This window comes from Oryza glaberrima, chromosome 6 (genome assembly GCF_000147395.1).
Source record: "Oryza glaberrima chromosome 6, OglaRS2, whole genome shotgun sequence".
Lineage (NCBI taxonomy): Eukaryota > Viridiplantae > Streptophyta > Magnoliopsida > Poales > Poaceae > Oryza > Oryza glaberrima.
Window position 1 is genome coordinate 22,622,370 of NC_068331.1, and position 17,447 is coordinate 22,639,816.

Sequence of the window (17,447 nt, forward strand, 5' to 3'; positions counted from 1 at the left end):
CGAGGCGAAAATATTCTGTAGAAACACAAATATTTTTTTTTCTATTAATAGTCTAAAGATTATGACTGGGAAATTTTGGAGGCGATCTAACCAACGAAGACCATGCTTTACAAACTTCCTCTAAGAAAAAGCCTCTGAAATCACTCGGTGAGTTCAAAACTTCAAACCTGATGACAGAGTTTCAGATTTCACCACTATGTCAGAACGAGATGAACCTTCGCAAACATTGAGGGATGTAGGTAGTATGTTTTTGGAAGTATCTAGAAGGATACACGTCGCCAAAGAATTGGAAGATGCCACATAAAAAACATAGAAAAAAACATTCATTTGAGAACAATTAGAATGCTGGAATATGATGTATTCAGGGCCTAATTCTGAATTTTCAATCCAATCGATATCGACAGGATAATTTCAGCAGTAAAAAGTAGCAAAAGGTACACCGGAGGTCCCTTATCTTGTCACCGAATTACAAAATCGTCCTTAAACCGCAAAACCGGATATAACGCATCCCTCAACTTACAGAACCAGTGCTAATTAGGTTCCTTGGTGGTATTATCCCTGGTTTTAACTGGCATAGCGCCTATGTGGCTCAATTGACTAGGTCTCCATCCGATGTGGCGCTTACGTAGCGATTTGATCCCAAAAAAAATAAAAAAACAGTTAGACCCACACGTCAGTTTCACTAAATAGTAACTAAAAAAATGATGAGGCTTATGTGGGGGCCCACATGCGTCGTAAGGACGATTTTGTAATGCGGTGACAAGAGGCCTTTCAATGTACTTTTTCCTAAAAGGTAAAAACTAAAGCAATGAACAGCCCAGTTGCGCTACCATTAGGCCTGATGGCCCAATCCGGGTGGGCCATCAGACCTGCCTAAAACTTTGATATGCAGTATTATCCACAAGTGAGAGAATAAAAGAGTGACTCTTTATTTGAACAGACATTTGTCTGTATTATTACACAGTTCAATAACAAACACATCATATATTTTTATGGAATTAAAAGGAATGCATCACCATCGGTTTAATACAAACTAATGAGACAAAGGACATGTTCCATATATTCTTTGCTTGCAGTTGGCTTCAACGGAGGTTTCTCACTTGCTCATCTGAAAACACCAGGTGCACCATATAATGCTTCTTCTGAAAAGGGAACTTGTCAAATGCGTGCAACCTGAACAAATTATTCGTAGCAATGCAGATCTAGCAACTTTACATCTTTCAGTACATCCGGAACAAGTAATGGCATATTACACCGTACTACAACTTAAAGAATTGCAACTAGGAGCCATCAAAGTATACCAGCTGCATGCAAGATGCCACAATCACAGAACAGAAGACGGCCAAGAACTCTCTAGCCTTTTTCAGTGCGTGTCTCGTACTTACATCATTAATTCAGGACATAATTAATTGTACTCTAATAAATTGTAACACTTTGCTGCCAAACAAGCCACTTGAAATGCTTGCAATTAAAAACAAATAATGATTGACACACAAACACCATGACACACGTTTTGCGTGAGAACCTCCTGAGTCCTTGTGAAGCATCTGAATTAAAGAGTAATTTTCCAGATGAACATTAAAAGAGGTAAATTATATTTTGCAGATACGAGTACAGGTGAGGCAAACAATATGGTGCATCCTCACCTGACTTGCTGCTGCGAATTGCAAGGTGCGCCTGCCTACCTTAACTTCTGTTTAATTGGAAGTCAGTTGCAGGTCCTCAACTTAGCAAACTCACGTGAGTTCTTGAAGGTATTGACCACCAGTAACACAAGTAGTTGTTGACAAAGTGACACCACCAGTAATCTTTTGGAAATTTTCCCTGCTTTTCATACTGCAAACAACTTATCTGCATAGGAAAGTTGAGCTGACTGCACACTCTCTCCTAAGCAAAAACAATTCAGCATCACACTCTTCTGAACATAGAAATTGAGCTTCCTAGGATATCATGAAACAACGATAGAGCACTGTGGGAAGCATCCATATGTCTAATACAATATTTGTGCATCCATATGTAGAAATATTAGATGGTAAAACTCATTCAAACAACACTAAGCAACCATGTGAGTCAACTATAATAAGTCATGCACTAAGGAGTGACTTGTGATGGAATTCAACAAGCCAGCTAGATGCCTCAGTGATCAACAATGCCATGGTGCATACATTAATTCAGTAGTCACCATATATACCTTGAAATAAGGCCTCTTACAAAGTCTTTGCAGGTCATATTCAGATTGAAGATCCCTCTGTAATTTCTGTTTCTGGTAACAAAGGGTAATGTGCATATTGCAAATAGGTGTTAAAAATCACATGGTTAGAACTACGATGTTTATAATTGTATTATCATTACTGACCTACAAATTTAAACTTACCAATTGTAAACACTATTTACCATGTCATGCAAAATCTGCAGGTACTCCTCTCAGTTGCCTCACATTCTAAAGAGAAAAAAATATATCAAAATATATCAATATGAAAATAAGTTCATCTTCCTTTTTTTAGTGGTAATTGATTCAGATGTGCCAACCATGTACTTTTGTTTATTTTCTATGAATGTGGTGTAAACTTATGGAAATTATGCACTTCATAATGTTCTCGAGAAATTTAGTGGCCAATCACAAGAAAAGGCAGCAGAAAAGATAATCCTAAAGCAAAAGGAATAACAAAAACAAACAAGGTACCAACAGAAGTTCGATGGAATGTTGCCACATTTAACATACAGCAAACCATGTGGCAGACTCCTCCATCGACATGGACCTACAGAAGGATGCTTTACAAGCCTCCGACTTCGGCCCTGGAAAATTCATGAGAAGTATCAGATTTCCATTTTCCAACTTTTCTCATTGCAGACTTTGCCAAGAACAATCCTTGAGTGGTAATTTCCCGAGTACAAAGATGCATTTGCAATTTGTAAGGTCAGTTAACTATCTAGACAAGAAAATGGCATCTGAACATAACATACGAATATTACTCGCTGCTCAACAGTTTTTTTCTTAATAATGGGGTTCTCACCATGATAGGTCCTGCACAAATGTTCATGACATCTAACAATGTTGAATAATAAAAAAACAATGGATCAAATAGCCCGGGTAAGTAAAATCATTGGCAGCATAAAGGCTCAAATATATACAACTGGACTTCACTAACGTAGACCTCACTTTCATATTGTACCACTGAAATGAAAGCAGAGTTTGATCATAGTACTGTAAAATTCAATCAGATGATCACAAGCAACATATAAGCAATGTAAAGCTACAAACTTCAGTGTGAATAAGTGAAGAACAGTAATTGTTTGAGAAAATGTAGCAAAATTTCATGTTTCTTGGAAGGTCTATGGTACAAAAATGATCTGACTAGGTAACTCTTTTAACAGGTAATACAGAACATCAACTACTCAAATACCTCATACTTAATGGGATTTCCCAACTTACAATGATTTCAAGACAACAAAGATGTCATAAAAGTCACCAAGCAAGTAACTACAACTGCTATCTAGAAGTAATAGCCGAGGAAACCATACTCCTCAACTCAGCTAGATGTTCATCAGTTGATATGTTCAGTGTAAGCCTTAGATTAGTCAACAAAGCCTCCTGCTCCCAGCTAATTGACCCACAAACATACAATGCCAACATTGTTGCACGATAAGCATGCAACTCCAGCAAATGGGTATCTTCCTTTGGTATAATCTTATCATGTTGAGATGTTTCCCTTTCAGATACGGCAGCTTCAGCACCATCAGTTCTACTACAGATATCACCAGTTTGGTAGGCTGAGTAAAAGTGTCGTGAACTACAGGGACTACTGCTCGGACTACAACTACCAACAGAGGATGAGATACTCTCGGTGTCACTAGGATAAGCACTTGTTAAAGGACGGAATTTATTTTCAGTATCCACATTTACCCCAGCCAAGTTAGTTGTATGAACACCATTTTTTCTCTTATTTAAGGAAGCATGCATGTATTTTTCACCCAGCATTAAGCATGGGGAATCAACAGCATCTACCTTTTCAGCCAAACGAGGAGAAACTCCAGCAACCAGCGCTGCGTGCCTTCCATCTCTATGGGGTGTCTGTAATCTCTTCATGCCTCTAGTCACTTCACTGCACTGGGTTGGGTGTGTAATAGCAGATGATTTTCTCTTCATGCCTCTAGACTTATCACCCTCCAAAGCTTTTTGGTTCTTCAGTAGAAGATTGTTGTCCATTGCACAATATGGCTGCCTTTGCTTGCCAAAATTGCTTCCAAGATTTCCAGATTTTGGTTGACCTCTGAATGAACCACCGAAGCACTTTGTAGAATCCTGAAATCAATTGGAGACAAGTCATTAGGATGTTTTATCGATACATTAAAATCGAATTTTCAATAACAGATTTGCTGAAGATAAGACAGTGGCAATCTGCCAGCTGATTTATTCAACTTAAGGAAATAAAGTAGCTTATTCTACTTTTCAGTCAAAAAAACTAATCATGAATAATTCCATAACATGAATTTGAAGGAATGGACCATTACCTTCTGAAGAACTGTCCATTTGCCATCTTTCCAATGCTTCCTCAACCGAAGTTCCGACGCATGTGTTCTCAGCTCCAGCGAAGATCCGAGGAGCCTGACGAGATAGAAATCCTTGCCAAGCACTCTCACCATCTCAGCAATCTTCCATGAGTAGCTATCAAAGGCCTCAAGGATGTCGCCCACAGCCCAGCATACTGAATCGTCTCGAGGGGGGCAAGGCCTTATCAACCTTCTCTGCACCCTCTCGACAGCGGCGCAAGAGTCAACCGGAGAAGGATCATATCTCACATAGAAGCTCTGCCCATTGCCTAATACAATCTCAGCACCCCTCCAAGAACCTAGGGGCACCTCCGCCTCCTGCAACACCTCCACCTTGCTCCCTTTGACCAACTTCATCAACCTGTTTCCTTTCCAAAACTGGCACAAACAAAAAAAAAGAACAGTAATAATCAATAATCTAGCAAAGTGGATTACGGGATGAATCACAATACAATTTTTTTTTTCAACTTCTACAAGGTCTAATGCAGATTACACAGAAAAAAACGTATCCTAGTTTATAACATTGCTAAAATCACAACAGATTGCAATGCGAAATCTGAAATATGCTATGAACAAGGATTCGTGAATCAATAAATTGTTTTGACTATTGCCCTATATAGATCACTACTTAACGCAATTTAGGTTGTGGAAATCGGAAGCATTACATCCGGAGCATACGGGTCTATCGATCTATTACAAGAACAAAACTCGCAATGGATCACATAGGCCGATCGAAATAACTGCACGGACCATCCATCACCTCAGCAACAGCGATTTTGCGGCAGATTGCAGCAAAATCAGAACAACTATCCCGCCCGGAAATCGAACAAACCAAACAAAAATAAGAGAAATACACCACCCCCAAAACAGCAACTCTAACAAACTACGAACTCCAACCAAGCGATTCCCCCCAAAAAGAAAAACAACAGCAATCACAACACAAGAGGCGCAAGAACAGCGCCACGACGATACCAGACCACGCGCACCAAGACGATCTAAACCAAGCGTCAAATCAAACCCGAGCACCGACCAAAGCAAGAACATTTGAACTGGTCAATCGGGACCAAAGCAAACAGTAGAGCATATCAATCACCACCCCCCAAAATTTCACCGCGGCTCCACCCCTTCTCCCCTCCCCTTTTCCTCCCCAATTCCCGCACAGGAACAACACCAAAAAAAAAAGAAAAAAAAAGAAAATGAACACAAAATCGGAAGGGGTCACGAACCTTGCGAGCTGCGATCCCGGCAGCGGCCGAGAGGGGCGACGAGAAATCGCCGCGAGAACTCCCTCTCCTCGCGCTGCGGATTGGGCGAGGGCAACAAAAATTCGTGAAGCGAAACGAGGAAATCTTTTGCTGCTGCTAATGCGGTGTGGTTTCTTCTCTCTCTTTTTTTCTCTCTCTTCTTCTTCTTGTGATTAAACTCGCTATTAATCCGTGATGCGGCCGCGGTTATATGCGAGGGTGGGATGGGATCGCGTGGGATCTCGGCCGTCGGATCGGAACGGCGCTGGAGCGCGGCAGCTGCTGGCCGTCCGATCGAGATCGGATGGCCAGCGGAGGATAGGGTTCTTGGTGGCGATGCTGCCACCGGTGAGAGTCGGTGACTGGCTGGCTGTCGGTTTTTTTTTGCTGTTGCAAGCCGATTTCTTTTCCTGTTCGGAGAAGGGTCGGTGACCGATGGGGTTTTGTGGTCATTTTGTTTGTTTTTATACTTTTTAAATTTAAAGTACCTGCTCAATTGTCTGAGAGAATATTTGTTGACATGTGACTGATCGTCGAGAAATGTAATATTTACATTATTGGTATGATATTAAGGAATTCATAGTTATGTTATTCATCTTTTAATTAGGTATTTGTTAAATAGGCATTCAAAATATAAATGTATATAACATTTCTTTATACCTGAGGAATGGTCATAAATCATCCATAGCATATTTTTTTAATGGTTTGTTGAAAATCTAAAATAGAATGATGAGTCGTAAACTTAGCTCTTAGCTTTTATGTATGTGTCAGCATGTCACCGAAAACTACGTCACTACCTACAATAAATGAAATAGGCATGTTACTGATCAGGTACTATATGTTTAATGTCTATTTCGGTAAATATTATAGTTTTGAAAATGAATTATTATAATAAATATAGGGGTGTTGAATAAAAGTTTTGTTGCGTTGGCAACTCATTCATGCTAGCATTTTTTATATCAAATTGAGTGCAAGTATATAACTTTTTGATTTTTAGAAAATACAGATACGCACCATATGTGTATAATTATATTCACTATAATTTTTACATATTGTAAGTATAGTTATGCGTCAACTACTCCACGATTGTAACTCTAATGCTTCCTTTGCTGAGAGTTTTTTTAAAAAATTTCTAGCTTAAATGGTAGCCAAGGTTTAGCGCATAAATTATACTCCTAGCATTCATTCGTTGGGTTGCTTCTGGCTTGGCAGTCAAGTTTAGGAGCAAACCGTCAGTTTTGCTTTGCTTCATCACTTGGCTTTCATATTCCTTGCGGTGCAGGAAAGGACGAGTGAATGACCAACAAAGAAAAACAATAAAAACTGCACAAAGATAAGTTTTTTTTACAGATTAATCAACCAACAAAAACTAGATTAATTCGAGATAGTATGAGTTGGACACAAAGGGTACAACATTCCTCAGCACTTAGCTTTCAAGCCTTGTTTGGTCGGATGCAACGGGTGGCTCCCATTGGCCTGGCCAAATTTTAAAAGAGACATCTCGGATTTTTGTTGCGTTTATTAGGACACATGAGATTTCTTTCGCCAGAATTTGCATGGTTTCAATTTTCTTTTTCTGAATTGAGCTTTTGTGTTTGTGGCCGTGTGTGCAGAGTTGCAGATTTTGCTTCACGCATATAGTAACCATCCAAAAGCCTATCTCACTGGATAGATCATACTTTTCTAGTGTAATAGATGGATACCTTTTGTGATAGCGTATGATAATATTATTAATAATATGGTTGTTGCGATAGTGAAACAGTGACAGTTCGGTCTGCCATTGACATCCACAAGAATTTGGTTTCTGGGTGTCAAAATCGACCAAAACAAATTATGGTTAGACATTTTTTTGTCGAAATGGCTACGATTAAGACAAACGAATTGCCATGGAATGGAGTTTGGCTTTAACTTCTTGTCTGGCACAGCTAGTGCTGGATCTAGAGTTTGTAAGTTAAATTACAGTGGATTAAAATTTTATATTTACCTTAAAACAAGAAAAAAATTATTCATCTAAATACTATCAATGTAATCATGGATTGTAATGTAATCATGTAAAATTATCAATGTAATCATGGATCTAAATATTATAAATGTAATCATATATATTTACTTGTATGAACTATCATTTGACCCTTTATACACCGGGGGATGCAATCGAAGCACAGAATAAAAGGATAACTTACAACAGAGGTATATGCACAACACAAACTGGAGGCAAGCAAAGAAATCACATGTTCTTTTTTTCGCCGGGCCAGCAAAAGAAACCGGCCAAGTTTTGTATTAAGAAGGAGAGAAAGTTTTACAACAGACCCTAAACCAGAAAAGGCTTAGGCTACAGAAAAACTTCACATCGATTTAGACAACAAACAAACACAGCTGCTAAAACCTCAGCAAATTAGCCGCCAGCGAAATCACATATTCACGTGTATAGAATTTGGAAGAATAGCATCAGATGTAAGTATTATACATGTTTAGTGTAGGAAAAGAGTAAACACTTCCTTTGTATACAAACTGTAATGGTCGCCAAATCATCTCATCTCCAATCTAAAGTTCAAAGAATATCTATACCGAAAACAGCTACCCTTTTCAGGGGAAACCAAAAAAATATAACTGTAGTAGATGAGCTTCTTGCTTTGGTAATCTTTTTGTAACTTAATGTCTCTGTGTTTTACTTGATCATGCCTGATCTAGTTCACTTGTATTTTGTTTTCTCTATAAACTCTACGTTGTGGCGTTAGATCCACTTGAAACACCCATTGGTTATCAATCTGCATACATCAGAAAAATCATTGACGTCAGAAAGCATTTGGGTGCGAAAGCAAACATAACCATATTTATGCAAAATCACAATGACGGGTGCAAGCTAAAACACAGGGTAGAGAGGTGCCTTGCATATATGGGTAGAAAGAGGGAGCTTATGCCCCAACAGTGAGGCCTTAAGGGGAAGGACCCTATCTACAATGAGCAATCAAATATATAAGAAGGCCTAGATTGCCAAGTCATTGCAAAATCAGTTTATGTGTATTGCAGTTGAAAGCACATTTCGATCTGGTGTCACACTTCTTAATCAACTGATGATTGCTATAAAAAATTGGTTCATCGGTCACGAGGTAGAGTAACCATAGCAAAGAAATTGATATGTGGTTTAGTAGTGGTGGCATACAAAGGGACTGCTCTGAGGACAAGTGCATAACATCCCATGTTGCACTGCGATGTCACAACAGAGCATATTTTCTACAGCGATAACTGATCGAATAAAAAAAAGATATATATGTATGTGACAGAACTCCAGGATGCAAAAACAAGCGTTGAAACTGCAAAGTGGAGAAAATCCATTTATGAGGAGTGAAAGACTTTAGGAGCCTCAGGGAAGCATCTTTAGCATCGGATGCTGGAGATGATCCCCATTGCATGCTAAAGTTCTTTTCAAGTTCGACCATTGTGTATATTATATTCCTATCACATCACATGTAATCAGCTGTCAATTTCTCTCAAACAATGTCAATTATTTCATCAATAAAAGTTTACCCTACTGGTTGAACCAATCTGTCCCATTATTTCTTTACAAAATATAAATATAGCTTATACTAATTTATGGTTGTTTCTCTTTTGCGAGTACAAATCGGATGCACGCACACTAAGGATAAAGCAAACTCAAAGAGACAGGAAGGAAGGTTGGAGGTTGATTACCATAAACAAGGATCAATCTTTCTCTAACCCAGATCCTCCAACATCTCTTCCTCATAAGCAACAAAAGCTTGCATGTAACTAACAGGATTTTTTATGATTGGCAACTAGTTAAGACTATCAGTTTATGTCTTCTTGTTTTTGCCGTACTTCCATTTCACCAAAGGTAAAGAAACATTTTGCAAAAGAAGTGCTGAAGCAACTATATTTCATGAATTTCTTTTTGAAACAGGAGTTCTAGCACTCACATTAGAGGGGATGGACTGCCATAGTAGCATGCCAATCATCCCCAATATCCAATAACTCGAGTGGTCGGGAGCTTAAACTGTTAAACAACCTCCTCACCACCAGACCATTCGTCTTTCCTCTTGAATTAATTCTAGTGCAGATCTGCAAATCAGTTATTTTCGCTAAGATCGGACTGAGCAAGAAGGAAAAGGGCTAATCCTCACGGGAAATCAAACGATCTCAAAGGAGAAAGGAACAAAATTGATGCACCCAAGGGAATATATTAGTCTGCTTGTACTGACGAGGATTGCGGAAACATCCCAAAAAAAAGCAAATTCAGCAACGAAATTTACAAGCAAGCAAGAAGAAACAAGAGGAGTAGAGAGTTACAGATTGCAGTGAGACGATACCAGTCTTGATATTGTTGGGATTATTAAGCATTTTCCTGAAACCATTTCGGATCGTTGCTCAAAAATTTTCAACTTGATGCTGGGATGTGATTCGTAAATAGATCATACAGACAAGAAGCGCCCTTTTTCCAAGAAATGGGGGCAAGATTCGATCAGATCATGCTCACGCCGCGACGATCGCTATCCTACTGAGCTAATTAGCATCTCGCCATCGACATAGAGAGAGAGATATGGAGATTAGTTGGTGCTCACCGAAGAGGCTCAAGAGGCGGAGAGCCAGAGGAGGAGGGCGCAGAGGATCAGCACGAGCGGGATGCAGTGCACGGCGCGCTGCAGCACCCGCGCCCGCGCCGCCTCCCTCCGCCCCGCCGCCGACTGCGGGTCGCACGTCGGCAGCCCCACTCCTTCGATCTCTCCGCCGCCGCCGCTGCCGCCCTCCGACGACACGCGCGCCCCGCTCGACGACCGCCGCATCACCCCCGCCTCGGCGCCTCCTGTCCTCGCCGACCGATCAACAGCGCGGGGCGGCGAGGCGAGGCGAGGCGACCGCAACACGCAAGTCGGCGACCCTGCGCTGCGCTGCGCGCGTGCCGGCGACGACGAGCTCCTCGCCTTCCTCTTCGCCGCCGCCGCCGCCGCGTTGGCGTCGTCTTCTTGACGCGTCTCTGACCGGTTCGGCTAACTACCCACTCCTACTGCTAGATGGGCCCCACATCTCTCCTACTGATATTGAGCCCAACAAAGACCACGTATTATGGGCCTAAAGTTCCAGCCCATTTTATTTATGAAATAAGTTCACTTCAGATCTCTCATCTTAACGTCCCGTTTGAAATCGCGCGTCCTGAACCACAATATCATATACTTCCTCCGTTTCACAAACGGATAAAGTATAATGTATCCCACAACTTGTGATGCCTCAACTTGTGATGCCATATTACACAAGGTCCCATAATAGTATTGTGCACCGGGTTCAACTAACGTGACGATTTGACTGCGATCAACTTGGCTGAGTTGGTGTGAGACCCACCTATCAGTCTCACACTCCTCTTTTCTTCTTCCATTTTCTTCTTTTTCTAGGCTTCTCGCTCTTTGCTCCATGACAGGACACAACGCGGCACCGACACCGGTGACCACCTAGACTCTGACGAGGATGGTGGTGATAGTGGCGAAGCACGGGTGCGTCCCTCGGACCTTGGATAATCCGGTATTGCAGTCATGTTCTTTTCCCTAACAATAGTTGAATTAAGATTAAGATTTTCGTGGCACGCGGTCTGTTTCGTGCAAAAACTTTCTATATGAAAGTTGCTCTACAATATCATATTAATATATTTTTCAAGTTTGTAATAATTAAAACTCAATCAATCATACGTTAATACCATCTCATTTTGTATAAAAAACTTAATCTTAATCTTCATCTTTGGACAAAAGAACACCATGCAAAAGTGAAAACTCGACGTAAAAATAGAGGGACCGAAGGTGAACTTATTTTATTTTATTTATGGGCTAGAACTGAGGACAAAATGGGCCCAGACGAAGAGAGACGGCCCATTTGGATTCTGGACTCTGCGAAACCAAAAAATCCCACGGAGAGGAGGGCAGAGGTGGGAGCGAAAATATCCGAAGAGAGAGCTCGCGGAAATGGCGGCGATGGTGGGGGCGCCGCTCGCCGTGGCCGCGGCCGCCGCCGCGCCAGGGGCGCGAGTGTTCCTGGCACGGCCGCTCCTCCGCCGCTCGCCGCGGGGCGTCGCCTGCGCCCTTCGCCGGAGGCCCTCCAAGTACAAGGTCACCTCGCAGTTACTGCTTCCTCCTCTAAACCCCTCTTCTTTTTTTTTTTTTTTAACTGTAGATGTAGATAGAGTAGTGTAGATGAGATGGCGCCCTGCGAGCGACTGGAAATTCGGGTTGGTGAATTGCTGAATTTGTTGCGTTTTACACCTACTCATCGAGAGGAGTTGCAGAATCGTTTATACTGTTTTCCTTATCGTACTGACCTTATCTTATTCTGTAGTTGGAGAATATTATCGATTTTTTTTTGTTTGTTGCGTGCATATCTTTATCTCGGATGTGTTTGAGATTTATGTGTCTGTCCCCTAAATGTTCCCTCACGTAAGCTGTGGCTGGAAGGGTTGTTGATAAAATGTTATGTATTCCAGAATAAAATCCAGAATGAGGAGGTTGTAGCAGAGGATGATATTGGCGGTGGTGGTGAAGACGATGACGACGCGCTGGAAGCACTTTTTAAGCAGTTGGAAGAAGATCTCAAGAATGATGATTTGTCTGTTGAGGATGATGACGATGGAATTTCAGAAGAAGATATGGCAAGATTTGAGCAGGAGTTGGCAGAGGCAATCGGGGATATTGCTGATGCTGATGAATCTGCAGAGGGTTCGTCATTAGGCTCTGAGGCTTATGGGAATGATGAAAAAACGGATGAAATCAAACGGCCAGAGCTGAAAAACTGGCAACTTAAGAGGCTGGCTCGTGCTCTCAAAATAGGTCGCCGTAAAACCAGTGTGAGTAGATAAATATCCACTTGGATTCTATTTAATTTCCATTTCTGAAATCTGTTAGTTTCTGTTTGTAGGAAGCGTTCCTTTATAGTAGTAATAGGTATATATCCAAACTTTAAATTATCGAAGGTTTTTTTTTCTGTTGTCTTATATGAATTGTTTCCATTGTAGATAAAGAATCTTGCAGGGGAACTAGGCCTGGATAGGACTTTGGTCATTGAATTGCTCCGAAATCCACCTCCAAAACTTCTATTCATGTCTGATTCTTTGCCTGATGAAGACCCTTCTAAACCTGAAATCAAGGAAATAGAGCCCTCTCCAGTAGTTGATAACGCTGATGTCACTGAAACCAAGCCACATACGGAACTTCCTGTTCATGTCATGTGCGCAGAATGGTCTTCACAGAAAAGATTAAAAAAGGTGCAACTGGAGACATTAGAAAGAGTCTACTCCCGAACCAAACGCCCCACAGTAAGTGAATTTTCCACTCTGATCATCCTTTTCATTCAGTGGAGTACATTTCACTTCATTGCTTAAATTTTATGTTTGTTCTTGCATTGGATCCAGAATACAATGATCAGCAGCATAGTTCAAGTGACAAGCCTTCCACGGAAGACCATTGTTAAGTGGTTTGAGGATAGAAGGGAACAGGATGGGGTACCTGACCATCGAGTTGCATTCAAGAGATCCCTATCTGAGACCATAGCTAGTTGATAATTACTTCAAATTAGCATGTATGATGGTTTCCTATTTGAACTATTTGCAAATTCTAAATTTGAATTTTTGAAGTAGAAGAATTTCTGCAAGCCCAATATGGAGTATGTTTTATATTAGTACTCCCATATCAACCAATGTGACAGGTACAACTCTTAATTGCCACTTCGATAATTTTATTTGTTGCACTCTGGACCACCATTTTGACTATTAGCTTCAGTGAAAGTCGGCTTGGGTTCTGTTGACCAGATCTTGATTTTCTGGATGATAAATGTCACAATAGATTCTGTCTTGTTCTTGCTTAGATTGGTTTTCTTATTGGAAGCAAGGCGTTTCACATAATCTTTTCTCTAGTCTGGTTTTTTGGGATATGTGCCCAGTAATCCCGTATATGTTTTTCTTTTATGCCAGAAGTATTAAGGGTGCGTTGGTTCCTGGGGGATTGGGTGAGAAAGCCCATCGTATTCCGCGCGCACGCTTTCTAAACTACTGAACGGTGCATTTTTTGCAAAAATTTTCTATAGGAAAGTTGCTTTAAAAAATCATATTAATCCATTTTTAAAATTTAAAATAGTTAATACTCAGTTAATCATGCGCTAATGGCTCACATCGTTTTGCGTATCTTCTCAATCCCCTTCTCCTCAAACTCACCCTAACTCAAACTCACCCTAAGTGTAGGGATTTAAGATGAAGTTGTATGCCAGTAAGTTTGGGAAGGCAGCGACAGAGTAGCTGACACGATTGTGTTAAATGTTTTAACGTTCACATTTTTGAGTTGAATGTTTGTGGTCCACGATAGGTGACTTTTAGTACTCTATTAGATCAAACCCATGCTTTGCCTTACTTTAATCGAAATCGTGTTGCTATTTTCAATGTGAGTAGTTTGGGCTTGTGGTCAGCTCAGCTCTTTGCGTTGGTCATGTCATCATGAGAGGCTCATGTGTGAGTGACACAGAAGATTAAGTATATCTACAGGGTAGATATATTGTCACTTCTTTAGGAACACCAGTCTATATTTATCAGTCTTTCAAAACTTTGCAACTCTATGATGATTTCTATTATGTAATATGAAATTGTTGCCATGTACTGTGGATTACTGGGGCAGATGGAGAAATTTCGGAGTTCATCAGAAGGAAACTATGTGGAAACAGGGGAGGGAGGTAGCATCTGGGGACCTGCAAGGCTGCAACACAGTGATAGTGAGGTTGGAAGGAATGAGAAAGACCTGTGGGGGCATGTGTGATTGAATCATTAGAGATATACTAAAAATTAGAGGGAGTAAACAGATGTTGGTGATTTACATATACATTAGATATTTATTCTGCACCTAAAATTCACCTGTCACCACTGAGTTAAAATCATGATCGATGCATTGTACCTTTGTTTTACATGATACTCCCTCCGTTCCAAAATACTCCCTCCGTTTCGAAATGTTTGACACCGTTGACTTTTTAGCACATGTTGGACCGTTCGTCTTATTCAAAACTTTTGTGAATATGTAAAATTATATGCCTACATAAAAATATATTTAATAATGAATTAAATGATAGGAAAAGAATTAATAGTTACTTAAATTTTTTGAATAAAACGAACGGTCAAACATGTGCTAAAAAGTCAACGGCGTCAAACATTTCGAAATGGAGGGAGTATAAGGTACAACCACTCTTAATCCAAAGACCAAGAAACAATTACTATCATCTCTTAGTTTGGATCACCCTAATAAATATAATGCATGTATCCAATAGAATTAGAGATCTTGAGAGTGGAGGATTTAAAAAAGTAATAATTTAATGGAGAAGAGGTCCTAATTAATTATTTGCATGCATCCATGTCTTATATTATGGAACATCTAATAAAAGTAGTTGTGCCTTATATTATGAAACGGAGGGAGTATATGCACTGTACTTCATTTTGTCTAACAATGGTTGGTTGTCTGCTGGTGTTAACTGGAGCGGAATTAATACAATTGCCATTTTGTCTTCACTTGTTTTCACTATGTCCACACGACTTTTTTCTTTAGATGTACTGTTCCTAACTAACTGATTTCTGGTAGAGATGGTAATCAAGGTTCGCACCCAACCCTTGTTGGTTATGTTCCTTCATTAACTGACTTTTGGTAGAGGCGGTCCAAATTAATGGCTGGACCCAACCCTACCCTTGTCAGTTGTATTAAGCATTTTTATGCCGACACATACTACACAATTTAGATATTTTTTCTATGGATCCTTTTGTGTTGACATATCATGGACAATCTTTTTCACACAGTAATGTGCACAAATTGCCAAAAGAATTTATGCATGCAGGGTCTTGTTGCTCTCAGCAAATTGTCCTCTTTTTATGGTGGTAATGGTCGAATTTCTTCAGCACACTTGGATTGGATTCTCCTCTTCCACATGCTTGTGATGGAAAAGTAAAACCAGAGGCATGTGGTTTAGACCAGAAAGGTGCATAGTTTAATCTGTTGAGTTTTACCGTACTGCTCTTCTACCTGTTGTTGATAAACTAATCCCTGCTTAACCTAGTTAGTTAATGGAAGACAGCCCCTGGTACCTTTCCAATGGCACCGGCTGTTGACTGCTCTTCTGTCTGTACATTAATGGCTGTCTCTTTTCAGTTCACATATATACACACATTGGAAGCCTGCAGAGGCAATCAACCCCAGGAGAAGAAGAGAACACACCGTTCAGTTCATCCTCACCTCTTGTTCTCCACAATTGCAGATAAGTTGCTTCCTCTTTTTTTGCAGAGAGGAGTGGTGGTTTTGGTGGTGCAGATGATGGCTGGCTTGCAAAGATCAGCGACAACATTCAGAAGGTCCGGTTCGTCAGGCCTGGTCTGGGACGAGCGGTTCTTGACCGAGGACGCAGAGGCGGCCAAGGCCGGCGATGGCGATGGCGGTGGCGGCACGGAGGAGCCCCAGCCGGAGCTCCGGCATTCCAAGAGCGTCGGGAGCATCGGCATGATGCGCCGTGTCGCTGCGGACGACGGCGACGACAGCGAGAAGACGACGAAGCAGCAGAGGAAGAAGAAGAAGAAGAAGAAGGACGGTCAGAAGGAGGACGACAACCGCAGCCAGCAGGTGTTCAGGACCAAGGACATCGCCCCGGACGTCGACCCGCCGTCGCCGAGGGTGTCCGGCTGCATCCTCTGCTCCATCTTCTCCGGCTCCGGCTCGTCGTCGTCGGCGACGTCGCGCCGCGCCAAGCCGAGGAAGAAGTGAAACAAATGGGGTGACATATAAAAAACCATACATACCTTCCCGGTGGTGCTGCATCATCTGTTACTGTAAAGCCGTGTGAGCCATGGATCTGGGGCATGTCTATACACTCGAGTGACACATGAGTTTGTACTGCTTATAAACACATATATATTTGTCAGGTTAGTTTTTATTTTATTTTTTTTACCTTCTCTTTTGTTCATCAGCTCCTCGATCCAGATCCATGGCTCAAACCCATAGTTATTAGAGCTTATTAGTACTAGCAACCAGCAGCTATTGAGATTTGGGTTGTTCTTCAGTTCTTTGTCTGGTACAATTCTTCTCTCATTTCTTCAGCTGCTGAGTGAGCCTTTGGATCTCTGTGATTGATCGATTGATTGCGTTGCATGTGAGTGAGCTTGAGGTGTGCTGTGTTGTCGCCTGTGTGGAGCAAAAACTGCTATAAAGAATTTGGCATGATTCAAAGGCTGGCTGGCATGCATGCATATGGGGCATGTGGAGATGGTGTGGCGTTTGTGATTAATTTTGTGAGGCTGTTCTTGGTGGAAAGATGATGATGATTATTATTTTTTTTGGTCGTTTTGTGTCGTGGGGATGTGGCGCACATGATCATGGTTCAACATGGGTGCAGATGGCATGGTCGGCATGGCGAAATTTCGCCGCCCTAGACACACCCGTACCTCTAGGTATGATCTCTCTCTCTCTCTCTCTCTCTCTCTCTCTCTCTCTCTCTCTCTCTCTCTCTCTCTCTCTCTCTCTCTCTCTTTCTCTCTCGCCCGATGCTCTAGGCATGATTTCTGATCTGGCATTCTTTTTCTTTATGAAATACAGAAAATACCTTCATCTCAAAATCTTGAATGGTGAGTATTTCTCCCCTGATTCCTTC

General features: G+C 41.2%; 3 protein-coding genes and 1 long non-coding RNA gene across 9 annotated transcripts; 2 read left to right on the top strand and 2 right to left on the bottom strand.

Annotated features, from left to right (window-relative positions):
• Positions 1-905: 905 nt before the first annotated feature.
• On the bottom strand, positions 906-5,983 carry LOC127777301 (uncharacterized). Of its 6 annotated transcripts, XR_008018311.1 has the most exons (5): positions 5,778-5,983; positions 4,513-4,929; positions 2,375-4,303; positions 2,192-2,263; positions 906-1,851 (listed from the first exon to the last, which is right to left on the bottom strand). XR_008018311.1 is itself a non-coding variant. In XM_052303877.1 (3 exons), exons 2-3 carry the CDS (start codon positions 4,906-4,908, stop codon positions 3,491-3,493), a joined length of 1,209 nt encoding a protein of 402 aa, XP_052159837.1. In that variant the 5' UTR covers positions 4,909-4,929; positions 5,778-5,983; the 3' UTR covers positions 906-3,490. The 6 variants fall into 6 exon arrangements, 1 of the variants encoding a protein (XP_052159837.1); XR_008018308.1 differs by having other exon boundaries at positions 906-2,263; XR_008018309.1 differs by having other exon boundaries at positions 2,192-4,303.
• Positions 5,984-8,190: 2,207 nt separating this feature from the next.
• LOC127775784 (uncharacterized) lies at positions 8,191-9,869 on the bottom strand. The gene is made up of 2 exons (XR_008018035.1): positions 9,731-9,869; positions 8,191-8,563 (listed from the first exon to the last, which is right to left on the bottom strand). It is a non-coding gene; the product is annotated as an uncharacterized LOC127775784 (long non-coding RNA).
• A 1,841-nt stretch (positions 9,870-11,710) lies between these two features.
• On the top strand, positions 11,711-13,542 carry LOC127775694 (protein OVEREXPRESSOR OF CATIONIC PEROXIDASE 3). Its single transcript, XM_052301980.1, has 4 exons — positions 11,711-11,902; positions 12,274-12,633; positions 12,802-13,101; positions 13,198-13,542. The coding sequence occupies exons 1-4, from the start codon at positions 11,759-11,761 to the stop codon at positions 13,342-13,344; spliced, it is 951 nt and encodes a 316-aa protein (XP_052157940.1). The 5' UTR covers positions 11,711-11,758; the 3' UTR covers positions 13,345-13,542.
• A 2,373-nt stretch (positions 13,543-15,915) lies between these two features.
• Positions 15,916-16,896, top strand: LOC127775688 (MAPK kinase substrate protein At1g80180-like). Its single transcript, XM_052301973.1, has one exon. It carries the CDS (start codon positions 15,941-15,943, stop codon positions 16,562-16,564), a length of 624 nt encoding a protein of 207 aa, XP_052157933.1. The 5' UTR covers positions 15,916-15,940; the 3' UTR covers positions 16,565-16,896.
• The last annotated feature ends 551 nt before the right edge of the window (positions 16,897-17,447 follow it).

Coding starts and splice junctions, on each gene's coding strand:
- LOC127777301 (XM_052303877.1), bottom strand. CDS start 4,908: ATGAAGTTGGTCAAAGGGAGCAAGGTGGAGGTGTTGCAGGAGGCGGAG. Junction 4,304..4,512: donor AATGGACAGTTCTTCAGAAG/GTAATGGTCCAT, acceptor AATTGATTTCAG/GATTCTACAAAGTGCTTCGG.
- LOC127775694 (XM_052301980.1), top strand. CDS start 11,759: ATGGCGGCGATGGTGGGGGCGCCGCTCGCCGTGGCCGCGGCCGCCGCC. Junction 11,903..12,273: donor GGAGGCCCTCCAAGTACAAG/GTCACCTCGCAG, acceptor TATGTATTCCAG/AATAAAATCCAGAATGAGGA. Junction 12,634..12,801: donor TAGGTCGCCGTAAAACCAGT/GTGAGTAGATAA, acceptor TTTCCATTGTAG/ATAAAGAATCTTGCAGGGGA.
- LOC127775688 (XM_052301973.1), top strand. CDS start 15,941: ATGGCTGTCTCTTTTCAGTTCACATATATACACACATTGGAAGCCTGC.